General features: G+C 38.8%; 1 protein-coding gene across 14 annotated transcripts in view; it reads left to right on the forward strand.

The window, feature by feature from the left end:
- The window catches only part of nfia (nuclear factor I/A), a 300532-nt gene extending 288883 nt beyond the window's left edge, over positions 1-11649 (forward strand). For all 14 annotated transcript variants that reach the window (XM_015356145.2, XM_069194347.1, XM_015356146.2 and 11 more), the window contains one exon: positions 3-11649. In XM_015356145.2, coding sequence (XP_015211631.1) covers positions 3-17 — 15 coding nt within the window. In that variant the 3' untranslated portion in view covers positions 18-11649. The remainder of the gene's footprint in view (positions 1-2) is intronic.
- The last annotated feature ends 7455 nt before the right edge of the window (positions 11650-19104 follow it).

Consider the following 19104-nt stretch of genomic DNA (forward strand, 5'->3'; position numbering starts at 1 on the left):
AGTGGTATCTGGGTTAAAGACTCGAGATTCTCATCGCCTGCTTGACAGACCACCTGACCCCTACTGCCCCCTCTGAGCGTGATCCGCCACACACCGTGGACCTCTCTGCTACCGAGACGAGGAGCGTGGAGTGCCCACCGCGACCTCATCGCCACCCCCTCCACCAAGAGCAGCATGGCTACAGCAGAACCCGTCCCAGACCATAGAGGAATCGACGATACACATGCATAAGAGTATAGACAGAAACGTGCGCGCAGTCAATCTTGAGCCGAACAACTGATTGGAGGACCACTGAAGTGCTGTTCTTTCTGGATAAGTGGAGTTTCAGTCAAAGGTCTTGACCATGGGGAGAGACACAAACTGACTGAGGAGCAGCCTTCAACACAGCGGGTCTTAAATACAGGTTTGACTGCACAAAGGGCGTCTGTATATCTTAGCTATGGGTTTGCGGGTCCTCAAAGCAATGGAAGACTCAGGCTCTGTTTCATTTTGGTTTTCGTTTTTGTTCCTGGTTATTTTGCTTTGTTCTGTTTCGTATTTGCAGAAGTTTTCGCTGGATCGATTCCCGCCAGCCAAAGCTTTTTTTTTTGTGCAAGCACTACAGAGCCTTGGCATTTCATCGGGCTTTGACCCAACATTTGACAACTCGACAAGAGTTCACAGTGAAGCCATGCTGAATGTACTGTAGGGAAAAATTCTAGTCAATGGAATAGAATCTAGGCTTTCCTCCGACATATCACAGAGAAAAAGATTTTTTTAAAATCTCAGCTCTTTTCTGGGGGGGGAGGGTCAGTTTTGGATATAGGTCAATTGGAAGAATATTAATCAAAGCATGAAGGCAGGTTTCAGCGTGTTTTCACAGGAGGCGTACATGAAAAGTCCTATCTGGGTGTGAATTTATATGCAGCAGTCAATATGAGATATTTTTGTTTCCTGTTATTTTCTGAATTAACACAGGGCCCCCACAGCTTTTTAAAAGCATGTTATTTCCCAATGGGGAAAGATGGTCTGTTTTTCTATAGAAACTGACAACACAAAACAAAACAGCGATAAAAGGCAAACAGAGGAATTTTGAATTGAGTAAAGTGCAATTTCATTCGATAGTTATTGGATAGGTAAATATCTTTGTAAGATAGTGATTGTTGAAAATTCTATTTTTGTTTTGTTTTCTTTTCCTAGTCCGGTTACCCCCAGGACTCTAAAATATCGGGGTACAAAAAATTTAAAAAGAGAAAAAAAATCAGAGCCTTGCTAGTAAAAAAGGGGGAGCTTTTTTTGCTACTTTGTTTTTGTATGAATAGTATTATGTTACTTATAATCCCTTAAAAATACAGAAAGTAAGAGTTACAAAACAGAATTCAAAAATAATCTTGGCGCTTTTTACCAGAATATGTCTAATTATTACATTCAAATGCTATGTAATCACATTCTTTTAACAAAGCACATACAATGTTTGCGTCTTGTTCATTTTTCACAAGGCAAAACTGCAGATACGCTATGTAATTAGGGTTAGTACACACAACTCTCCCAAACCAATTCACCTTGTCTCCGTTTGAAAAACCTTTTGGTTCACTTGTGTGCTTCACTTTGAGGAGAAAAGATGAGAAATGCTTGTTAAAGCACTAATTCCCAGTCTGTCCACTGAGTTAGAAAACATGTAGTGGGGGAGTGGACCCATTAAAAATAAAGCGTAAAAAAAAATCTCATCAAACAACATTTGCAACCAGACAGCGAAGCTTTTCAGTTGCTTCGCATGCAACTTTTCAAGTTTTTTTTTCTATGCTATACATATATTTACACTCTTGACCGACTCTTGAGTCGATCCAAAAAAGAAAAAAAGAAAAAAAAAGAATAATCTGCATGTTCTAGTGTTAGTGACTAATTTTTATATAGATTATGTAGATTTAACGTAGAGTGATTAAGACACAATATTGTAATTCTGAATCCAGGCACTTGCCGATAAACTAGATTTGTTTGGCCCGCGAAGAAAGGGCTTTTTACTGCTGTCCTCTACAATCAACAAGCTAAAAGTCTTTCAAAGACATTTTGCTTATCATTGTTTTGTTTTCTTTAGCCCTTGCAATGAAATAAATATTTCGTTATGTTCTTGAATTGCACGAAACAATTGTTCCTCATCAATGTGCCTTGAATGGTGGTTATGTCCTGAATTGTTGCACAAGTTCCTACGTGAATTGTTTTTTTCAGTTCTGCATTTCACCCCATAGTGTAGGACACTGTAATAATGTATGTCCACTCATTGTAACACATCGGTCCCTGATAAAATCGAGACTTTAATTCCCTTCACCACCAACCAATTACAGGTGTTGATAACCTTTGCTTCCATGCTTTTGCTCTAATTTGGAATTAGAGCTCTAATTTGGACCCATATTTTGATATCGACGCAACACTATAGAGTATAGAAACAAAAGCAATACAAAACTCTGTTTAGGACAAGGAAGACTGTTATGTCGGTTAACAATTTGATTTTCTCTTTTTAAGTCTCTAGTTTTTCTAGGATATCTAGCCCAGCCAGAAAAAAACGACCGACAGAAGTCATATGAATGAAAAATATATATTTGCATATTTTAAGACAAAAAATCAGAAGAGTTTTCTGACTGAGGAAGAGGCAAAAATAATCCATGCATCATTTGCAAAGTTACAGCCAAAAACATCTTGACATTTGTTTGGTCAAGCTCAAAGTACAGAACACAACCTTAAAAAATGTACGCTGACTGGTTATAAATGTTGAAATTGATATTGCTATTTCTGTTTCTGGTAAAAGTAAATGTCCTCCTTTCTACAATTCACAGTAAAAAACAGTACGATAATCGGTTGTGCGTTATAATTAGTGTTGAATGCCCTTATCAATTTACACCAGAACTGAAACTTAATAAGGTATCTGGCTAAATGGAATCTCAGTTTGACAAAATAGTGACGGTGTTTTGCAAGTCCACTTCCGTGTGAATTTTGGAATTCCAGTACGCCTGGTGTCTGCAACCCTGCTAATTTATAAAAACACTTACTTCTGTGTAATTACTGATACTAGCAGTAGTTGACCCGAACAGCCCTTAGACATTCTGTGTATTCAAATAGGTAACTGCTTGTACAGTATTCCATCAAAACCTTTTAAAGGGCCCTAAACAGAGGTCTGTATTATGTTTTTCATCCCCGTTGTGTCGTTGTCAAAATATGTTACCCAGAGATCAAAACTAGCCCAGTGTGCTGGTATAGCTGATAGAAGCGTGTTTTCACGTGTGTACTGTAGGTCATATTTACCCCATCCTCCCAAGAGTTCAGTGCATTTACTTGCTAGTATAATTATACTTATGGACGTTGCAACAATTTCTAAAAAAGAAATTCCTTCATTTTTGAGTCTTCCCATTTTGTGTTCCAGAAATGACAAAAAAAAATATGCAATACCCATTTGCACTCATATAGAAATGTTCGTCTGTTTTAGATTTAGGGCTGCGCTAGACTCAATGTTTTTCGGTGGTTGTCTTTATTGGTTAGGGACATTGAAGGCATACTTCTTGAAGTCACGGTCAAATACGCAACCATTAAATTGGATATGGCTCTCAAGGTTTCTAGAAAAATTGAAGCTAGATATTATATGTTTTGTTGTTTTTTTTTGTGGTCACAAGCAAGCCTTAAATAAACCAACTTCCTCTCCGTCACAGATCCCACACCCATTTTTATTGACAGACTAAAATATCATATTCAAGAAAAAAAGAAAAGCCCATTTTTATACGTACGTTTGACAGATTTCCAACTCCTTTGAACTGTTTACTGATTCCCTGTTTCTATATATATATGACTATATATATATTATTAAAAAATTAAATGAAAAGTAGGGGGGATTATTTCCTAGATGCCTGATGTGATCACGTAGTTGTTACTCTTGCGTGGGTTGTGCGATTGTGTAGTGTGTGAATTTTTGTTTGGTCATTATACTTAACAACCCCTTAGCACTTAGTAGGGCATTACTTTCTGACGTATGTGCACTAAATATGAAAAGCAAATGACAACGACACAAGAATATCAAGAACATAAAGCTTCCAGAGCTTCAGATCTAAGGGAAAATAATAAATTGCACGGACATTTTTGTCATAAAAGCCTATTTGAACAGCCAAGCATTTAATCAGCAGATTTGGTTGTTTATGTAACATAAGAGAAGATTGCACCCTTTGTTTTTTTTTTAAAAAGAGAGAATAATAAAGCAATAGGTGGGGCAGTTTGTCTTTATTTTTTGATGCGTGTGTAATTTAGTTCTTGCTACACAAGTGAAGAAGAACAATAGACATAAGAACAATTTGGATGTTTAGCCTCTCAATGTGGAAGACTTGTAATTTGTATGTTGTATAGTTTTATTAATTACACTGATTTTTAAAACTGCCCTATTTTATAATGCAGGACTTTTGTAACATTGTTTAAATGAGGAAAAAATAGTGTCGTGAATTTTATGATTGTTTGTATTAAGGCCACATTAATAGAATTGCTTTTTATTTGTTCTCTGGGAACTGGATTTAAGTTAAAAACTTTCCTGTTTCCTTTTTTTTTTCTTTTTGTATGTATTTAAGTACTTTTTTTCTTCTTTGAATGCAATGGCATATTCCCATGCTTACAAAGTATGGGACACAGAGATAATACCCATTGTAAATGGAGGTTGCAAGTATGCTGTATGTTTGGAAGGCTATGTGTTTCAACAGTGTTGGTGAAGCTACGTTTAGGTAATTCTGAGGAAATTTGCAAGAAAATGCATTTTCTTTGTTTTTTTTCTTTTTAGTGTAGGCAGAAGACAATGACATAGGCAGCCAAAGGATGCCAAGTATTAACTGCATTAAGGCGTCTTTTTGTATTCAGCATTCCATACAGGAAAATAAACGGCTTGACATGCAACCAGATTCTTCTTCCTTTTGCCCTGCTCTTCAAAGGACAACCAGTGGAAGTTACATGGCTTTGAGTTACTTCAGGAATCCATTCCATGTACTCTTCTCTGGTGATTTGGTTTATTGATCCCAGTGAACCTCCTGGAACACTAAAATTGTTTTACCTTGAATTCCCTATCCCTTCCACTTTTTTTCCTGTTGCCAATATTTATTGCCCCACTTAGTCCCCACAAGTTATTTCGGGATATCCACAACAGCAGATTTTGCACCTCTTGAGTCCAACCCATCAAAGAGATTTGATGTTGATTTTTCCATTTGTACAGCTCTGGACAGCAAAAAATGTGGACATCTTTCCAAAGAATGAGAAACTTCTGTGGCCGGCCTATAAAACTGGTCTCCTTACAAAGATATTGCACCATCCACTAAAAAATGAGAACATTTGCAAATGAGAGGAAGCCATTTGACTCTCTAACTTGTTTAGATTTGAACACCTAATTGACCCAAGGATCTCACCTAGACAACTTAAATGTTCATGAATTATTGAATTGAGGAAAACGTTTGCTTACTGCTGTCTGTAGAGCAATTTAAAATTATTGTATACCCAAATTCATTGGAAAATACAACTCCCACAGCAGGAAAACATTATTTTCTGTAACATTTGCTTGGATTGAGGTAATCAAATGCTATATCTTTTCTTTTTTTCACAAAAGCTGTCTAGTGCAATTTCTTCCTTTCTGATTGGAGGTTTTTTAAGGCAAGGCTCGGAGCAATGTGAGATCATCAAAAACACTCCTTCCCAGGATGCTAATGGTTGTGATCTGTGACCTCTGAAATGCCACCTCTGTGGGAATCCCGGCATGACTCATTTTCTGGATTTGTGCACTCTGTAATGGGACAGACCTAGGTTGGGGTGAAGGCTGGAATTAGGTTTGGGGTGCAATTTATAAGGAACTAAGGAATCTTTGAACTGGTGAGCACCCTAGAAGTTACAGTAGAACTGACTGGGTCCTTACCTGGATATTTACTGTATCAGAGCAAGTCTTGCAGACACATTGTAATTGCAAACCACAGCCCCTGTTCCCATGGAACCCTGTGCATTGCCTGGAATAAGAAAGATAATAATAAGCACCAGGTTTCTTTTCACACCTGAGACTAACCCCATCCTTCACACCCAACAAAAAACCCAGGAGAATCATTCTCTCATGGACATGAAAAGGACATAAGTACTATCTGGTCATGAAGAGTGGTTAGCCTGCGATCACACAGGGTGCTGATGTACAGTAGGGGTTTCAACTTGTTAAACTGTGTTGGAAAGCACACTGATAACCGGAGGAGGTTGAATGGGTTCTTGCTGCGAGTCTGTAATCCCCAGTGTCAGACAGTATACAGAACGGGAGGTGGGGCTAGAGAAGAGATCTGTAAAGCCCTTTTGAAATCAAGTGTCAATGTACTGGCTCTACTCTCCTCAAAGGAACCAGATACTGTAATTCAAACCAAGAACTCGTGTGCACAGATATGTTCTGTATTATTTAATATACAGTAGGTGCAACAGTTGGGTGATTCACAAAGCCAGTTATTTTCTAAAAAACTCGAGGAACACACTATAAATTGTGACACACCCATGAGAGACGGCTAAGGAATTTACAGATAAGACTCAATTCAAATTTTTTAAGTAGTTATCCAAACAGTTAGTCTTTCCCTTGTCGGTTAGTGTCCTGTATACATATGCCTTATTTTGTGCACATTAAATAAAATTTTCTCACTGTACAAAAAGGAATCTCTAAACAATGTACAGTGAACAACAAAAAATCAGGCACTGAACTTTGCAGTGCTGCTAAAACTATGGTTAAGAGGAAGACAACTATTTTAAGGTACTGTATGCCAGTTGACTTTCTCTGCTCAAAATCTTCCAGTCTGGTGCCATTCAGGAGCTGGGTCAGGACATTTCACAGCAGGGACTTCAGTGGCTTCTTCCCACTAAAAGGAGATCCCTTTCTCGTCCTGTATACAGTAGGTGTGTGAGAAGAACACCTTATTGATGCATATGCATTGAAAACTAAAACTTGGGGCTTCCAGAAAAAAAAAAGTTGCTGAAAATTTCTTTGTGTTGGTTTTTCACATAAAATTCCACATTTGCAATGCCTGACTAAAATGGGACTTTTATATATTTTTTTAGATGTTGGATAGCCGCAGCCAAATTTGTTTTTACAAGCCGTGAAACTTTAAAACTGGCATCAGCATAGTGGCAACATTAGCGGATCATGATTAGTCGCCATGCTTTGCAGTCAGTGTCTTCCATTAATGTCCCTGGAAAACTCCTCGTGAAAGGCACGTGTCTAATCTGCCCGAAACGTTTTTCAAAGCCTGTTGAATTAGGAACATGACTTGGATTATGACTCGGATTAAATCACAGTTACGGCTCTGTCACCACTGTCTAGATTGCAGTATCTCTAGTTTGATACAGTCCACAATCTGTGTTATATCACACGTATCATGCCACACTGCAGGATTCCGGTCTGCAAAGCCTTGGGTCAGGAAAATGCAAACACTTTAAGAGTCATTTTACCGTAGGTGGTGATCTTTTAAATAACACCTATGCTGGTTTAAAACATTTAATGTATCTACTTTCTAATTATTTTGAGGGAGTGGAATCAAATTTTTAGTATCTGAAAATCCTGACACATTCTGAGTGGGTTATTACAGGTGTCCTGAATGCCATAAAGCAAAACAGAGCCCTGCTGTCTCCTGAGGATATTACAGAAGAAATCTGGGCTCAAGGAGAAGGTCTGAAGAAAGGAGCTCACTGTCAAACCTTTCTGAGCTGTTTATCTGACAGTTTTACCCAGAAAAAAAAAACCCATTTGCTCAGAACTCAGAACTTGTTGTTGAAGTGGGATTAAACCATGAAGGCGGTAACATGGCTGTTAAAGGTTTGCTTTCCAACAGCACAAATGAATATCTCCCTCAGCTTCTGCTTTTCTTCTGCTAAGAATTTGGAAGGATGCACAAGAGCCTGCATTCTCTCAGTCCCCATGTCCTCCTTTCGATGTGCTTTCTGTTTTTGTTTTTAGTTTCCATAGCACAGAGCTGATTAATCTATGTATCGACCACAGCCTACACAATTCTGCCATTGTTTTGGAAATGGGAGCTGAATAGTTTGAATAGTTGTATGGTTTGGAAATTTATGTTTTTTTGCTCTGAGCTAGACATCATCAGCAACCCCCATCACACCTCGAGGGGCAAATCTTCCTTATTCCTTGATTTAATGACAGAATTCTGAAGGTGACACCAGGAATAAACCAAAACAACCAAGCAAAGGAGTGACAAATCAGCTTAAAATTATTCTGATGTGTATCCATGTTTCAGTGTCTTTGAAAATTATTTTAAAGTATCTTTTCGTTATTTTATATTTTCTTGTTAAAAATAAAGAAAGCCTCCCTAGATCAAAATCCATATTTTCTAATGATGGAATGGTGTTTTAAAGGTGATACAGTATGTGCCCGTATGCTAATGGCACAAACTTGTAGAGCTTCAATGACACCTGAGGTCAGACTCCAAGGAAACAGAAAGGGTCTATCTTTTAAGAAGGGTGTTGCTTCTCCAAATAAATGGAATTGAGAATAAAATTTAAAAAAGACAAAAATAAAATTGTCACCTTGGAATTGGTGCATTCAGACTTGACAGTATTGGACATTTGAGTTCTACTCTAAATTAAGAACCAGAGCAACAAAAATTCTTAACATCACTTGAAAGAGCCCAAAACAACAAGAGAAAATAAAAACCTGAAGCAAAACAAAGCTGCCTATCTTAAAAAAAGGTGCTTTGATGTACAAACAGGTAACATTGAAGCTGTTCCATAGCACTCAACTGTAATGAGAAAAAGTGTCACTGATTCTGTAATAAAAAGACTTTTAGCGTTTTAATGCAAATCCATTACATGGTGCTAACACAGGCTGGCAAAGATGAAGCTAAACTAATAATGTGACAATTTGGACTCATCACTCTGCTTTCTGACAGCATACAAATGCATAGCAGTGTTTTATCTGCATGAGAACTATGCACTAATCTATCATATATATATTTATAGATATATATAAAAAATGGTAAACTTTGGTATCTACTTTTTTGTTAACTTCAGCCTTTGCCTTCTCTTTTGATCAATGTTTTTTCAATGCCAGCTTTAGGACAGAACGAATTATATGAAAAATTAAAAAAAGAAACCAGCATATTACCTGATATATATAAAAAAGACAAAAAAATGTAGTGCCTGTGAAAACTGTATTATATTGCTCTACTGAATAATGGATTTTCCTCTCTACACCAGTAGCCTTTGCTGTCTGTCAGAGCCTTCTGATTATAGCTGATGTACAATAAACTTAAGGTATTACTGCATGCTATTCCATAATTGCTTAGTGAGCTGTTATGAATATTACTCAAGAAAAAAAAAATGTTATTGTTATGTTATTTTTTTTCTCCCCAAATTCTGCTTGAGTTCTTTTTAGTTCTGGAGATGTTTTACTGACACTGTGTTTCCTTGTTCAGTTGTTTTTGGTGTTTTCAGTGTCTTTATTTAAATTTTCTTTCCTTTGATCTACCTACATGCCAAGACCCAAGACATCACCATTTACATGTAAAGGTTTTTTGTGTTCCCTTCCTTTATTCTTTTGTCTCATCCATTCATCCATTTATTTCTTTAGGGGTGAATATTGGTACTCAGAATCGGAAGAGTGTCTCAGATAGAGCAGTAACTTCAACTAGAGTGCCCTGGGCAGGCTTTGCAATCCCCGATCATCCCGGTTCAGAGGCAAAGAGTGTGTGTTAGCAAATGGCTAACTTCATTGCTGTTTTCAAAGGGTGGTTGAACCCCAAAAGAAAACTGCTTTATTTGCTGGGAACGTCTTAACAGTGTTTTTTTTAACTGCCAAGAATCAAGATGTCTTTATCTTTTGCAGTACATTCAGCATTATAGGAGATTATGCATTTACTGAACTTAGTCTGGGAAGACTGAGCCACTGAGATTCCTGACAGTGAGTGAAACTCCCAGGACCACAAGGTGCACAGTAGAGACTCAGGAGGTCCAATAATCATGGCATCCATTCAGTCAGGAGCCCTTGTAGGCAGTTGCTATTATCACCCAGAAGATAGCAACCTACGTACCTCTACCTTACAGTCCCATGGAGTTCTGTATTCTTGACCAAGTGGTCAGCTAAACTCTCGTTAAACTCCTCAGTGAGTAACAAGATTTTCAAACAGACCTTGGCAATCCTCAGGTTTTCTGACAGGTAAGAGACAAAATAGCTTTTCCAGAAGATTGTTCAAAAACAGATTGGGTCACCGAATGTTTCTAGTTGTCATTAGATCCTTAGATAGAATGCAAATATTCACTGTGATGTTCTTTACTAGGACACGATGAAGCGGTGAGCAATGAGAGGTGACTAGGGAATGGAGAACTTAGTTAAATTGCCATTTAGATTTAGGAAATTGGTGAGGTACTTCTTACTTAATTTAAAGGTCTGTTTTGGAGTTGTGCTATCAGTGTGTTGGCTTGAGAGATGTTTAAAGAAGCCGAAACTGTGGAAGCAGTGTTCTGCCATCCTCAACCATCTTTCTACCCCTGACAAATTACAAATGAGGTGGACTTCAGTCTTCGCCACTGTCAATCAAAACATTCTGCACATGTCCAGACTGCTTAACACTGCTTACAAGGACAGGCATGCCGCTCACACACTTCAGTGATTGCATCCACAGATTTGAAATGCCAGGACATTCTAAACACATTTGAAATGATGGAGGTATTCTGTGAGTCTGTGAGGGTGAAGTGAATACTTCTAAGTGATCTTAATCAACACCTGCGATCGATGTTAATTAGAAAAAAGTATTGTTACCTCATCTGGAGGATATTAAATCCCCCAATAATACAATATTTATTTGCGTATATAGACAAAAGGATTGCACAGCTTTAGTACAGAAATAGGAGTTACATAAACAAAACGGTCAAATTCAGAAGACAGAAGAAAACCGGGGACACATATAGCATTTTTTTATCATGGGATCTGTTTTGAAGGATCTGTGCTTGAATGATTTTGACTTCACTGGCTATTTTGCCACTGCTAATTGAGCAATACTGCTGTCTTTTTTAAGAGGTGCAAAACATCAGAAAACACCCCAGTCGTTTGGTGCTTTCGCAAGGCCTGCCATTCCACGCTGTATGTTTCAAGAAAAGACAATCATTATGGTGGAAATAAGAATCCTGTGTGAAAGAAGCAGTTTGGAGTTTTACATGGCATGTAGTACCAATGTCCACCTCTACCTCTCTTCTGCCCCTGTTCATCAAAGATCAGACCCATGTTTCCTTCAATCTTGCATGCATTTCACTTATGTTTGCTTTCTTTTTTCTTTCCCCTGCCATTGGACAACAGAAATATGTTTCAAGAAAAAAAAAATTAAGGAAAAAAACCTTGTGCCTCTATTACACCTGTATTGATCTGAATGGTTACCATTAACCTTCCATTGTTTGTGTACAATGTAACTAGCTCCATTGGTGGTTAAAGATCATTGTGTCCATCCTTTTCACACTTGACTAAATTCACCACAGATATTTACAGTTTTGAAAAGAATCTTTACAGTTTTTATTTTAAACTGGTGTGGATTAGTTTTATTGAAACATTAGTGTGACCACCTTCTCACAGATTCAGTTACTGGAAGCAAGATCTGCATTTCCTATGCAACAGAAAAAAAAAAGAATAAAAAAATGCTAATGCTACAGTATTGTGTCCAAGAGAATTATTCTACACCCATGAGCCACTCATTTCCCACCAATTCAGTTATGGGAAAGGTCCAGAGTTCTGTTTCACAATTCCAGTCCTGAAGATTCATTCTGAAGAAAATCTTGCTAGCAGAGAGCAGTTTCCCGCCAGCCCACTGGTTTTACCATTTTTTTCCCGAAATACAGAAATGTTTAATGTATTTGTAATATAAGGAAATGTTTCACAATAACTCCTCAGACACCTAATTTGGACCTAAACCAGCCCAAGTGTCCCTAAGTATACTCCTTACACAACTTCAACATGTTTTTACAGGGTATTTCCTGAAATAATGTGTTGCCACATGCATTAGAGTAAGTCTAATGTCAGTAAGTCTTTTATGTCACATGTTACAAAAGTATATGTTGGTGTAGTTTTTATTTTTATTTATTATTAATTTATTATTTCTTACTTTAAAAAAAGTACAGTAAAAGTAAACAAGGTTTTCACAGATGTAGGCAATTAGATGTAGACCTGGGTGAAAAGGAAAAAATTGAGTTTGGATTGGAAGAGAGTTAAAGAATTTGTCTCTGGTGGAGTTGACACAGAAGGCATGGTCACCAAAAGTCCTGGGTACAAGATGTAGAGGACCAGCCTCAACCAAACGGAGTCTACAGGAGAGAGTTTAAACATGGAGGAGATCATCAGAGCAACCATGGCCACTTCCTCCTACTTTCCTTTAGTGTCTCCACTTTCCTTTTCCCTCCCCTGAAATCCATGCTTTCTCCCGCTTTCTACTTCAGCAACATACTGTACCACACGTAGGGCCCTGCCTATATTCAGACTATATTGTTTTGTCTGTCCCCAGTTCGTCTTTTCTGTGCATGACATCAGTCTCGCACCCGTGATGGGGTTACTCCCGCTTTTACCCCCCCCCCACCAAACCCTGGTGTCCAGTTGACATGTTTTGGCCCTCGACTTATGACCCCACCCCACCACCAATGGTTTCACTCATCCAGGCTTCTGGGACTGAGGCCTTCTCAAGTGCTCCAGAGCCCTACTAGGCATCAGTTACCCTAACCTCACTGATGCACACACCCAGCATCAGTCCTTACCAGGTCCAGTCTACTCATTAAGTACTCTCATCAACTTGGTGCAAGACAACTGCTTTCCAGAATTTAGCCCTAGGTAGGAATTTACCTATAAACGGCAAGAGTAGCTGGACCACATTGGTCGATACATTTATCCTCAGCACACAAACATCATTTCTGCTATCAGTCTTACGTGACTCTTACACCTGCTTAATAGTGTTAGGTAAAAGAACAAATTCCATGTCTTTACTTTTTAATCGACAATCGCTTGTTCTCGCTTTTAGTTTCAGGAATCGTGGATCTTGACTCTGATCTCGAAACAAGCCCCTCCATAAGTTCCACCTATTCCAAATCCAAGTTCTCTGCATCCCTCAGTCCCTTCCTTGAAACACAGTTCTCCAAAACATTGCACCTTGCACTCTATACTGCCTTCATAGAGTTAAATTTTCCTCTATATAATTGCCTTCCCATCGCCATTGAAATCTTAGTAGGCTATATTTGTTTCTTTAAAGCAGCTACATTCTCTTCTAATAGATTGACTCCTGAAGATTTAACTCTTGCTTTCATTTGGTTTCATGCTGTATACCAAATTCATGCCGTTGGTATCACTATAAACTACATCTCTAGTACCTTTTCAGATGTTCCTAATTGTCCTTTTGATAAATATACTGACTACCTTAAAACAAGGAAGACTGATCAATCAGATCATTGAGTTTTTATTCATTAATACAAGCTCAGGTCTGTCATTCTCCATTGCGAACCTCTTTTCACACACAGTTATCTTCATTCTTCTTGATCTACCTTCTCTTCAGCCTCTCTGTTCAAACCAAACTGCTGAATTAAAATTTGCCAAAATATTTAGATGTAGATTTTTTGTTAGCTTTTCTTTTGTTTCTATCTTAAGTAGCAGCTGGAAGAACAGAAGATAAGAGTTTTTTTTCTGAAAATGAGACATTTCTCCTGAAGGATGAGTGTCCCAAATCAGAGCCCAAACAGAGATAGCCAAGGGCGCAGGAATGTAACAGTGATATATGCCATGTAAGACAAGGTGAGTATATAATCACACTCTATATAAAACAGTAGGAATCTGTTGTCCCAGAGTCCTCATTGTAAATGCTGTTCTCTTGCATACCAATTGTCATGGCCAAATAGCATGCAGGCTTATAAAATCTGGCCTGTCTTCCCTTATTAATGCTTACCACGGCAAATTTGCACCAGGCATTTTCCAGTTTCCCTGTGGTTTTCCCATACAGTATGCATTTACTCTGCTTTGCCACAGTTCCACATGGCTTGTGTCACGTTCTCCCTCTTTATGGCCTGCGGTTTGCTATGCTTTTCTGTGCTTTTACAATGCTATATACTAAATTAGACCCTTATACAGTAGTTCTGCATATAACATTAGACCTTTAAAATACTTCCTCCACCCTGAGTGTCAGATAATAAGCTTTTTTTAAATTCAGGGTTTTTCAATGGATTCCCTATTATGACAGAGGTGGACGACCCTCTGTCATCTCCTGGACTCAACAAGGAGATGTGATAGGTCAGCTTTAAACCAGTAATGTCTAAAGGGCGGTAATCATGGCATTTTACTCTTTTATGTATTTGTTCAGTGAAGTCATTTAAAGATCATGTGGGTGAAAAACCTTATTACCCTGTCTGTAGTTCACTAGGACCAGAGAGGAATCTCCCTTGCTAAAAAAGGCAGTCATTAGTACTGCATAGCTGCAAAACCTCATTTGTGATGCAACAGGTTCAAACATGACCCTTTGCATGGATTTATCATTTACTTGCACAGAAAGGCTGCCTGACATCTTATTTACAGTATGATGAAGAAGTGCAGTAACTACAGAAACACAGCTTTAAAGAAGACCAGTGCATGCAAACCCCATGCATAGTTCACTAAGACAAAAGTGCTTCAAGAAATGATTCTGACTAGTTCTGCCAGTACCAATAGATTGTTACCCCTTGGAGTTGAGATAAAACTTCACTCTGCTAGGTACAAAATGAAATCTGTTTCGTGTCTATGTTTAACTGTCACGCTTCACTTGGGGATGAAGTGTTTCTTGGCAAGTCTTCGCCTCAGAATTGAAACAGCCGTGACATCAGCCAGAGGTAATGTCATTTCCCAACACGTCTGAGCAGTCGAAAAAGGAACCTCTTTTGCCTCCGTGAGCTCTATTCCATTTTAACAAAAATAAACACACCGAACGAAGTCTTCAACAGGCGGAAAGGTTACTATTTTGTGAAAGGTAAACAGTTTCCTAATGTGTTTTTTTAAGACATTCAAAACAGAAAGATGTCGCTTACTAAAGCAAAGGAAAGAAAAAAATACACCTGCAAGTAATTACAACAACCGAGGCTAATCAAAAGCCATGAAACATAATAGCAGATGGCTCCATTTTTTCTAATTGCTTCATTTGTACCAATTCATGTATTGACCAATAGCAAAAGGGGAAGGCCAGGCTTTCTGAACTTTGAATTTAACTCTTTGTTAATGCAAAGGCAATTCTTGCAGGCCAGAAGGCATGATAAGTCTTTTGCCTGTTCTCTCCTTGGCTATCAGGACAGTTCACACTGGCAACGAGTTTGTGGTTGAGAAGAAGGGGCTTGTCATACAGTCATAAAGGGATGATATCGGTAAGAAGAGTAACTTGAGGTAATGTCGTTTCCCAGCATGTCTGAGCAGCAGAAAAAGAGGATTTAAGAGCTGTCGCAGAAATCCAAACACTAACGAGTCTCTTAATGTGGGTAATGATCACCCACATTAACACTCACCAGTGGCCCTGTTTATGAGAATTTTCTCCCACCACAACAGAGTGCTCTTTCTCCCATGACAGGTACCCTGAACATTAACCAGATTTAACCTTCTCAGTCATCCCTTATCACACTTGAGGCAGCCTAAGATTATCATAAACAGCCAAATAAAGTGTACTTCACTGACGTTTGTTTCTGCAGTTGCAAATCAGACTTGATCTGAGAGAACTGATTTGCTCACATCTTTCTTGTGTGATTCAGAATTGGTTCATAACTGTTGCACAGGAGGTCTATCTAGGTATAGTATCAGTTTGTGGTGTCAGTCTTTGTCAAGAAGTCTACATTTAATGGATACTGTCACCAGGGTTCCTCGTGTTCCTGGCTTAAGTCTGGATCTCTCAGAGGACAGAATAAAATGTTCTAGGTTAAGCTACAGTGGCCGTTTCAGGAATATGATTCTTGTGAGCACTGAAAACCCTTGTGGGTTGAGCAGTGAGAGAAAGATAACCTCCTGTAATCTTTGAACCAGATGGCTAACTGATCTTAACTGTTTTCTGTGATGTCAATGTAGAAACCAGTGTTAAGATTGCACATCTGCCCTGCCAACAAGATGTGGGGGGAAGAGAAAGTTTACCTTCGAATTCTGAAGAAATGCTATGGTGCAATTTTGCGTTATTCAATATGCATGTGCATTATGGCAGTTTTTTAACAGTATATTGGAAGAACGCATTGGGGAATGTGGAAGTGAATTTAAGCCCTTCCAGCTGAAAACTCAGCACTGTTCGGATGATTAAAAAACTTAACATAACCTTACAAAACAGAATTCTGTGTATCATAGCTTTTATTTGTGTGGCTGGAGAGTTTTCTCTTTCTCATTCTTTAAGATGGCTCTTGTGGTTTCCTCCTTCTTTCTTTCTCGTGCAGATGCGCCAGCTGGTTAAAAATACTGTCTGATTCTGCCAGGCCCTGGTGGTCAGAGCTGCCTGGGAAAAGGAGCTCGCAGAAACCACTCACGGTTCTGTGCCATAAGGAGAGGAAATCTCCACAATTGAAACTAATACATAGAACAGTAAATAAATAGGATTTTTTCTACTTAGCAGTACAAAGTCCTTTCTGTACTCTTAATCATCTTAATCTCCCTGGAAATTCAAGGAAAGGGATATTGCTAGATTAATTACCCATGATATTTTACACTTTTTCCCCATGACGTCAGTGAGGAGCACCTACATCATTCTGTGCTTTTAAGAGCTTTGCCGTTGGCCATGGGAAAGCTGTATATTGTTTCTCACTGCTCTTTTTTCTCACTCCATTGTACTGTATATGCACAGCTGTAAAATAAAGATGAGCAGCAGAGTATTTATTATTAAGACCCCATGTCTTCTTGGGTGGTATTAAACCAGAGAGGACCTCAAGGCAAGGAGTACCTCCTCAGTCGTTCAGCAACACCCAACACCCAACACCCAACAACAGAGCAGGGTAGGTCAAACAAAGGGCACACTTTAGATTGTCCAATCCAGGGTCTGAAAGGCCCATAGTCTGGTGGTTTTCAAGGTCTCTTCAAAGAAAGTGCACCAGAAGAGATGGGAGAATTGCAGAGCTGGAATCAAAAACATGCGGGCCCTACAGGACAGAGCTTTTCCGTGGACACCACTCTGCACCCTCTGAGGACCTGTGGGGATGGCTTTTGCTTACATTAATAAAATAATATGGTGCTCAACCCTGGACAGAGTGAGGGATAGACTATTTTTTGATTACTTCTGTTGCATCAATTAAATAATATAAAGCCTTAACAAAAATGATGAAAACCTATGGGTGTCTTTTAATACAATAGATACCCCCTACTGGTTAGAAAAGCTATAGCATGTTGTGACAGGGTGTCAGCTATTGTTTGCCTAAGAGATTCACAGCTGCCACTAGTTACTGCCTTGACAAGCAACAGCTGTGGTTCTTTCCATTAAAACATACATTCCCCTTGGTAGGGTGAGGAGACTGAGAAGTGGATTGTTGTCCACCCGAGCTTTGCAGGACAGTCAGTCAAATCCTGCCTTAGAAATCATCTGAGATGCTGACAGCAATAAAACACTGTGAAGATGGAAGGAGACTGGCCAACCACAGAGGGAAGAGACAAAAGGTTTTTTTTCCCCTTTATTTTCTATTAGAAAATATAGACTGGTACCAATCTTGTTTCATTTTAAAAAGGGCTTTCACCATTGTTGTTTCAAATGCCTGTCATACTGTACATGTGTAAAGAGCAATTTTGTCTTTAGCAGAAGTGTTACATTTCAGAGTAAAATCATAGAGAAACACTGTGATACTAAAAATCTTCAGCCCAGCTGGGAAATGCTGACCCCCTATACAGTAAACTGCTCATAAACCCAGTTTCTTTGAGAGCAACGAGGGAAAACAGTTCCACTGCAAGAAATAAATATTATATACTGTAGTTAAACCATAAAAAAGTGCAAAGTTCTCTTCATTGTCTTGAATATGATCACGTATGCATTGTTTTCAGCTGTCAGCCCCTTCCTGCCTGTAGAAATTTAATCAATACCCTTAAATTGTTTTTTCCTTCTCAATTACAGCACTGATAACTGCTGATGAGAAAACAAACTCAAATATTTTGCTAGGCACATTCTGTAGCCAAGACTGATTATTTCTTTGGTCTCACCTTACAGGGATGAAATCACTGCATTTCCTTTAAAGTCAGCCTTGACGAGACTGAGCTCATTTGGAGTTTTAAAACTATCATATCTGATGGGGGGAAATCTAAAGGCAGGATTTTACTTAGAAATACAGAAACATGAGTATCTTCTGCTTTTCTACTTGCATATAATGTGTTCTGTAATTTGCATTTCCTACAGTATGTACTTTGACAAAAACTATACCAGTAACAATCATGCCAGAAGTGTTGAATTCCTCATTATATTTAGTGCATATTTCCTACAGATTTTTCACCAAGAGTTTTGTAAGTGAAAAAATAAAGCACAAAATTCCATTTACTGATCTTGTTCTTTATCTTCCATTGGCTGATGTCCACATTAGTTTTTGAATAAAAGAAGTTTTGGAACTTTTCTATCCAGGTTTTGCTTTTACTATACAGATTGAACCCTAATGCGTGAATTTAGTTTAGCACAACCTTTGCCACCTCAAAGTGGTGGCTGATGGGCAGCACAAAAGTGGAGATTCTGACGGGGTGAACCCAAATGGTGCTTACTCGTTCTAGTCTTTGAGTTCCCATTTCCCTCCCCCACATTTTTTGCTGTTTTTGTCTTGCCCTCCACCCTCCGCCTAGCTGTTCCAGCCTCTGCCTTTTAGAGGAGAGTCTGTTCAGGCGGCTGTGAACTTCAATCCTCCCAGGAGAGAAGTTCAGGCATAGCTTTGGGTTTCAGGAGAGGTGATCTAGGATGGGTAGCGCTGAGCTGCATGAGAGGCCGTGTTAATAATTCAGAGCAACACAGGGGATTGTGTTTCCACTCTGGGCCCGTCGGTCGACCTGACACCCCAGGACTGAGGCGCTCAGATAAACATGGATGCCCCTTGCCCCAGCGTACGAGGTCAAGAGTTCACAGCCTCTGTTTGAGGCACGACTCCAGCCGTCTTCTCTGCATTCATTTACGTAAAGACAAACCACTA

Source organism: Lepisosteus oculatus, chromosome 9 (assembly GCF_040954835.1).
Source record: "Lepisosteus oculatus isolate fLepOcu1 chromosome 9, fLepOcu1.hap2, whole genome shotgun sequence".
NCBI classification, from domain to species: domain Eukaryota; kingdom Metazoa; phylum Chordata; class Actinopteri; order Semionotiformes; family Lepisosteidae; genus Lepisosteus; species Lepisosteus oculatus.